Raw genomic sequence first — 7,062 nt, 5'->3', positions numbered from 1 at the left:
TACACCACTCTTGATACAGATAGTCTCAACTGGTTACTTACACTACTTTACTTCACTGTGCATGTCATTCACTCGGATGTTCACACATGTCTCCACCTCGACTATTAATGGAAGCTCCATGCCAAACGTTCATTAACTAAACTAAAGAAGAGACGGTTGTTTAAAATTATATGTTGCACGCCCGAATGTTACAAGCCCGAAGGTTGCAGAACATCAACCATCTCTGGGTTACAAAACAGAAGAAACGAGACTGAATTAGATAACCCAGTTGCTGTTCCTTGGGGCTTGGGCCCTATATAAAGAACTTGGATCAACCAATATATCCTCACAAACGCACAAGCACAAATTGCAGATTTGCAAGCAACGTGAGTACCTCACAGATATGGCTAACTTGAAGAAGCTATTAGCTATGTTTGCTCTCGTGATGCTCCTGTCACAGTTTCGCGTCCATGGTGTCTCCGTGTCCGTGGGCAGCAGCGCGAAAATTACTACAGAGACCAAACATCTTCGCGACAGGTGCCATATCAGTGGCTTCCTGCATGGCAAATCCGGTGACTGCAACAGAGATCACGGCTTGGTCTGCTGTGAAGACGGTCACCGCTACCCGCAATTCAGGTGCTCGCCCTCGGTGTCAGCCGACACGTCGGCGATCCTAACTCTGAACAGCTTCACACGAGGTGGAGACGGCGGCGGCAAATCGTTCTGCGACAACCGCTTCCACAAGGACACTGAGCTGGTGGTGGCGCTGCCCACGGGGTGGCTGCGCCTGGATGGCAAGCGCAGGTGCAACAAGATGATCCGCATCAACGGGAACGGGCGTGCCATGCTGGCCAAGGTCGTCGACGAGTGCGACTCGGTGTACGGCTGTGACGGCGAGCACAACTTCGAGCCACCGTGCCCATACAATGACGTAGACGCGTCATCGGCCGTGTGGAAGGCGCTGGGCCTCAAGGAGGAGATTGGAGTGTTCAAGATCACTTGGTCTGATGTGTGAGCTATGCCATGAAGACCTTGCATTAAGCTATGTACACGCAGACATGCGGAAGCGTAGATGTGTGCGTTGTTCTCTTGGTGGTGGAGTTGCTGCTAATTAAAATAAGCCACCACTCGCTTGTATTTGATATTTTCACAACTTTGTGTATTTGTCCTGTCTCGGTGCTATATTTACGATTCGCATGTATATGATATTTTTCTTGATTTATGTATTTACCTTGTTTCTGTGCTATATGCATTATTTACATGTATTTAATATTTTTTTAGATTTATCTATTTGCCCAGTTTGGGTACTATATGAAATGAAATTCGCAAATACATCAAGGGAAAGTTTTGTTTTTGCCAATCTAGATTTTGCCAATTTTCCTTATGACACTCTAGATTTTAACATTTCACTTTTGCCACTTTTAGTTTTGGACAATTATCACAATTGCCATTCTGTGGGAAAAGTAAAATAATTTTATTTCATTTTTGCCACTCATAGCTTTTCACAATTATCACAATTGCCACTCTGAAAATTTTGCGTTTGCCACGGGAATGGCAATTGTTATAATTATCGGAAACTAAGAGTGGCAAAAGTGAAATGTCAAAATCTAAAGTGGCATAAGGAAAATTGGCAAATTCTATAGTGGCAAAAACAAAATATTCCCATACATCAATTTTTAGTTCAACAAGACCTTGCATATATGACTGAGTACACACACACACACACACACACACACACACACACACACACACACTACTATATTTGATGTTATGCTGGTCATAGACATATATTTCACTATTTATACACAAAAACATTGAATTCTTCGGGCGGTAAAACTCGTTGATTTTTTAGTTGTTCCTAGAATCGGTTCTTTCAGCGCCTCCTGGAAAGAAACACCAGTATTGAGAAAAAAGAGAACCCTAAACGATGTGGAGGGAGCTGGTGAAATTAAGAAGTGCTTTGAGTACCACGAAACAACAAATTGCCAGTGAATATACAGAGGGAAACTCTAGTGCGTTACATTTGTAATAATTTAATCCGGTGGTGTATTACTTTGATGTTGCCGAGTTACACCTTAATCTTGGTGGATTCCATCCCATATATAATATAAGAAATTTGGAAACGTATGTCACTCATACGGATAGTCTAAACTAGTTAGTTAGTTGCACTGCCTTCCCGTGAATTTCATTCACTCGGTTATTCACAAATGACTATTAATGGAAGCTCCATGCCAAAATTCCATTCACTGAAACAAAGAAGGCGGATGTTTAAAAATATTTGTCGCACGCCCAATTGTTATAAGCCCAAAGGTTGCAGAACACCAACCATCTGTTGGTTGCAAAACCAAAGAAAAAGACTGAATTAGAGCAAAAGAAAGTCAAATTTATTGTAAAAAAAGTTCCAAACTTTTGTGACTTATTATTATCATTTTTATTTTCTACATGAGGTGTATATACACCCAGGAACTAAAGGGTATTTCCCACCAGGGCATGCTCTACCATATTTGATGATTTACAGGTTACATACTTATATTTATACCTAATAAAATACTCCCTCCATTCCTTGATATAAGGTGTATAGTTTTTTGAGAAAAAGTTCAAAATATAAGGTGTATTGTGTTGCACCACTCGTTTGGATAATTTTTTTAGGGATTTAATTACATTTCCTTATATTAGGCAAGCTCCTCTATTTTCTCATGTTAATTAGTCAGGTGTAATCTCGCCCAGAACTTGTGAAATTTTCCCTCAATGTGCGTTCTTTACTAACCGTGCCAAAAACTATACAGCATATATATAGGAACAGAGGGAGTAGAATTCAAAATTCAATTGAATTCTTTGGGAGGTTAAATACCGAGATTTATGAGTTTTTCCAAAATCCGATTCTTCCGGTGCCTCCCAAAAAAATACCTGGTATGGAGAAGGGTGTGGAAGGTAGCTGCTGGAATTACAAAGCACTTTGAGTAACACCAAATAAAACATTACAAGAAAAATTAGATACAAGGTTAATCACAAGCGAGTTACATTTATAACAATTCAATCTATCTTTATGTTATTCTGATGTTACCGAGCTAGACCTTAATCTTGTCGGCTTTCATCCCCCAGATATAATACAAGTAGGAAACGTACATCACTCTTGATACAGATAGTCTCAACTAGTTACTTTACACTACTTCACTATGCATGTCATTCACTCGGATGTTCACGAATGCCTCCACCTCGGCTATTAGTGGAAGCTCCGTTCCAAAAGTTCATTCAATGAAATAAAGAAGAGACGGTTGTTTAAAAGTATATGTTGCACGCCCAAATGTTACAAGCCCGAAGGTTGCAGAACATCAACCATCTCTGGGTTACAAAACCGAAGAAACGAGACTGATTTAGATAACCTAGTTGATGTTCCTTGGGGCTTGGGCCCAATATAAAGAACATGGATCAACCAATATATCCACACAAATGCACAATCACAAATTACAGATTTGCAAGCAACGTGAGTACCTCACAGACATGGCTAACTTGAAGAAGCTATTAGCTATGTTTGCTCTTGTGATGCTCCTGTCACAGCTTCGCGTCCATGGTGTCTCCGTGTCCGTGAGCAGCAGCGCGAACGTTACTACAGAGGCCAAACATCTTCGCGGCAGGTGCCACATCAGTGGCTTCCTGCATGGCAAATCCGGTGACTGCAACAGGGATCACGGCTCGGTCTGCTGTAAAGACGGTCACCGCTACCCGCAATTCAGGTGCTCGCCCCCGGTGTCGGCCGACACGCCGGCGATCCTAACTCTGAACAGCTTCGCACGAGGTGGAGACGGCGGCGGAAAATCGTTTTGCGACAACCGCTTCCACAAGGGCACCGAGCTGGTGGTGGCGCTGTCAACGGGGTGGTTGCGCCTGGACGGCAAGCGCAGGTGCAACAAGATGATCCGCATCAACGGGAACGGGCGTGCCGTGCTGGCCAAGGTCGTCGATGAGTGCGACTCGGTGTACGGCTGCGACGCCGAGCACAACTTCGAGCCACCGTGCCCATACAATGACGTAGACGCGTCACCGGCCGTGTGGAAGGCGCTCGGGCTCAAGGAGGAGATTGGAGTGTTCAAGATCACTTGGTCTGATGTGTGAGCGATGCCATGAATACCTTGCATTAAGCTATGTACACGCAGACATGCGGAAGCATAGATGTGTGCGTTGTTTTCTTGGTGGTGGACTTGCTGTTAATTAAAATAAGCCACCACTCGCTTGTATTTGATATTTTCACAACTTTATGTATTTGTCCTGTCTCGGTGCTATATTTACGATTCACATGTATATGATATTTTTCTTGATTAATGTATTTACCTTGTTTCGGTGCTATATGTATTATTTACGTGGATTTAATATTTTTTGAGATTTATGTATATTTGCCCAGTTTGGGTACAGTATGAAATGAAATTGGCAAATACATCAATTTTTAGTTCAGCAAGACCTTGCATATATGGCTGAGTACACACACACACAAACATACACACACACACACTACCATATGTGATGTTATGCTGGTCATAGATATATATTTTACTATTTATACACAAAAACATTGAAGTATTCGGGCGGTAAAACTCGATGATTTTTGAGTTGTCCCTACAATCGGTTCTTTCAGCGCCTCCTGGAAAGAAACACCAGTATTGAGAAAAAAGAGAACCCTAAACGATGTGGATGGAGCTGGTGAAATTAAAAAGTGCTTTGAGTACCACGAAACAACAAATTGCCAGTGAATATACAAAGGGAAACTCTAGTGCGTTACATTTGTAATAATTTAATCCTGTGGTGTATTACTTTGATGTTGCCGAGCTACACTTTAATCTTGGTGGATTCCATAGCATATATAATATAAGAAATTTGCAAACGTATGTCACTCATACGGATAGTCTAAACTAGTTAGTTGGTTGCACTGCCTCCCCGTGAATTTTATTCACTCGGTTATTCACAAATGACTATTAATGGAAGCTCCATGCCAAAATTCCATCCACTGAAACAAAGAAGGCGGCTGTTTAAAAATATTTGTGGCACGCCCAATTGTTATATGCCCGAAGGTTGCAGAACACCAACAATCTGTTGGTTGCAAAACCAAAGAAAGAGACTGAATTAGGGCAAAAGAAAGTCAAATTTATTGTAAAAAAAGTTCCAAAGTTTTGTGACTTATTATTATCATTATTATTTTCTACGTGAGGTGTATATACACCTAGGAACTAAAGGGTATTTCCCACCAGGGCATGCTCTACCATATTTGATGATTTACAGGTTACATACTTATATTTATACGCAATAAAATAGAATTTAAAATTCAATTGAATTCTTTGGGAGGTAAAATACCGAGATTTATGAGTTTTTTCAAAAACCGATTCTTCCGGTGCCTCCCAAAAAAATACCTGGTATGGAGAAGGGCGTGGAAGGTAGCTGCTGGAATTACAAAGCGCTTTGAGTAACACCAAATAGAACATTAAGAGAAAAATTAGATACAAGGTTAATCACAAGTGAGTTACATTTGTAACAATTCAATATATCTTTATATTATTCTGATGTTACCGAGCTAGACCTTAATCTTGGTGGCTTCCATCCCCCATATATAATACAAGTAGGAAACGTACATCACTCTTGATACAGATAGTCTCAACTAGTTACTCTACACTACTTCACTATGCATGTCATTCACTCGGATGTTCACGAATGCCTCCACCTCGGCTATTAGTGGAAGCTCCGTGCCAAAAGTTCATTCAATAAAATAAAGAAGAGACGGTTGTTCTAAAGTATGTGTTGCACGCCCAAATGTTAAAAGCCCGCAGGTTGCAGAACATCAACCATCTCTGGGTTACAAAACCGAAGAAACGAGACTGAATTAGATAACCCAGTTGATGTTCCTTGGGGCTTGGGCCCTATATAAAGAACATGGATCAACCAATATATCCACACAAATGCACAATCACAAATTACAGATTTGCAAGCAACGTGACTATCTCACAGACATGGCTAAATTGAAGAAGCTATTAGCTATGTTTGCTCTTGTGATGCTCCTGTCACAGCTTCACGTCCATGGTGTCTCCGTGTCCGTGAGCAGCAGCGCGAACGTTACTACAGAGGCCAAACATCTTCACGGAAGGTGCCACATCAGTGGCTTCCTGCATGGCAAAGCCGGTGACTGCAACAGGGATCACGGCTCAGTCTGCTGTAAAGACGGTCACCGCTACCCGCAATTCAGGTGCTCGCCCCCGGTGTCGGCCGACACGCCAGCGATCCTAACTCTGAACAGCTTCGCACGAGGTGGAGACGGCGGCGGCAAATCGTTCTGCGACAACCGCTTCCACAAGGACACCGAGCTGGTGGTGGCGCTGTCAACGGGGTGGTTGCGCCTGGACGGCAAGCGCAGGTGCAACAAGATGATCCGCATCAACGGGAACGGGCGTGCCGTGCTGGCCAAGGTCGTCGACGAGTGCGACTCGGTGTATGGCTGCGACGCCGAGCACAACTTCGAGCCACCGTGCCCATACAATGACGTAGACGCGTCACCGGCCGTGTGGAAGGCGCTGGGGCTCAAGGAGGAGATTGGAGTGTTCAAGATCACTTGGTCTGATGTGTGAGCGATGCCATAAAAACCTTGCATTAAGCTATGTACACGCAGACATGCGGAAACGTAGATGTGTGTGTTGTTCTCTTGGTGGTGGAGTTGCTGCTAATTAAAATAAGCCACCACTCGCTTGTATTTGATATTTTCACAACTTTATGTATTTGTCCCGTCTCGGTGCTATATTTACGATTCACATGTATATGATATTTTTGTTGATTTATGTATTTACGTTGTTTCGGTGCTAGATGTATTATTTATGTGGATTTAATATTTTTTGAGATTTATGTATTTCCCAGTTTGGGTACAGTATGAAATGAAATTGGCAAATACATCAGTTTTTAGTTCAGCAAGACCTTGCATATATGACTGAGTACACACGCACTACCATATGTGATGTTATGCTGGTCATAGATATCTATTTTACTATTTATACACAAAAACATTGAATTATTCGGGCGGTAAAACTCGATGATTTTTGAGTTGTCCCTACA

General features: G+C 42.3%; 3 protein-coding genes across 3 annotated transcripts; all 3 read left to right on the top strand.

The window, feature by feature from the left end:
* The first annotated feature begins 382 nt into the window (after window positions 1–382).
* LOC119308679 (putative ripening-related protein 4) lies at window positions 383–994 on the top strand. Its single transcript, XM_037584812.1, has 2 exons — window positions 383–462; window positions 517–994. The coding sequence occupies exons 1-2, from the start codon at window positions 383–385 to the stop codon at window positions 992–994; spliced, it is 558 nt and encodes a 185-aa protein (XP_037440709.1).
* A 2,486-nt stretch (window positions 995–3,480) lies between these two features.
* LOC119306382 (putative ripening-related protein 4) lies at window positions 3,481–4,092 on the top strand. The gene has a single exon (XM_037582620.1). It carries the CDS (start codon window positions 3,481–3,483, stop codon window positions 4,090–4,092), a length of 612 nt encoding a protein of 203 aa, XP_037438517.1.
* Window positions 4,093–5,972: 1,880 nt separating this feature from the next.
* Window positions 5,973–6,584, top strand: LOC119306381 (putative ripening-related protein 4). Its single transcript, XM_037582619.1, has one exon. The coding sequence runs from the start codon at window positions 5,973–5,975 to the stop codon at window positions 6,582–6,584; it is 612 nt and encodes a 203-aa protein (XP_037438516.1).
* The last annotated feature ends 478 nt before the right edge of the window (window positions 6,585–7,062 follow it).

Source organism: Triticum dicoccoides, chromosome 5B, assembly GCF_002162155.2.
Source record: "Triticum dicoccoides isolate Atlit2015 ecotype Zavitan chromosome 5B, WEW_v2.0, whole genome shotgun sequence".
NCBI classification, from domain to species: domain Eukaryota; kingdom Viridiplantae; phylum Streptophyta; class Magnoliopsida; order Poales; family Poaceae; genus Triticum; species Triticum dicoccoides.
This window is presented reverse-complemented; position numbering and strand designations above follow the sequence as displayed.

Excerpts from the sequence above, each read along its gene's own strand:
- LOC119306381 (XM_037582619.1), top strand. The coding sequence starts at position 5,973 with ATGGCTAAATTGAAGAAGCTATTAGCTATGTTTGCTCTTGTGATGCTC.
- LOC119306382 (XM_037582620.1), top strand. The coding sequence starts at position 3,481 with ATGGCTAACTTGAAGAAGCTATTAGCTATGTTTGCTCTTGTGATGCTC.
- LOC119308679 (XM_037584812.1), top strand. The coding sequence starts at position 383 with ATGGCTAACTTGAAGAAGCTATTAGCTATGTTTGCTCTCGTGATGCTC. Across the intron at positions 463-516 it reads CGCGTCCATGGTGTCTCCGT|GTGCCATATCAGTGGCTTCC; the intron begins GTCCGTGGGCAG and ends TCTTCGCGACAG.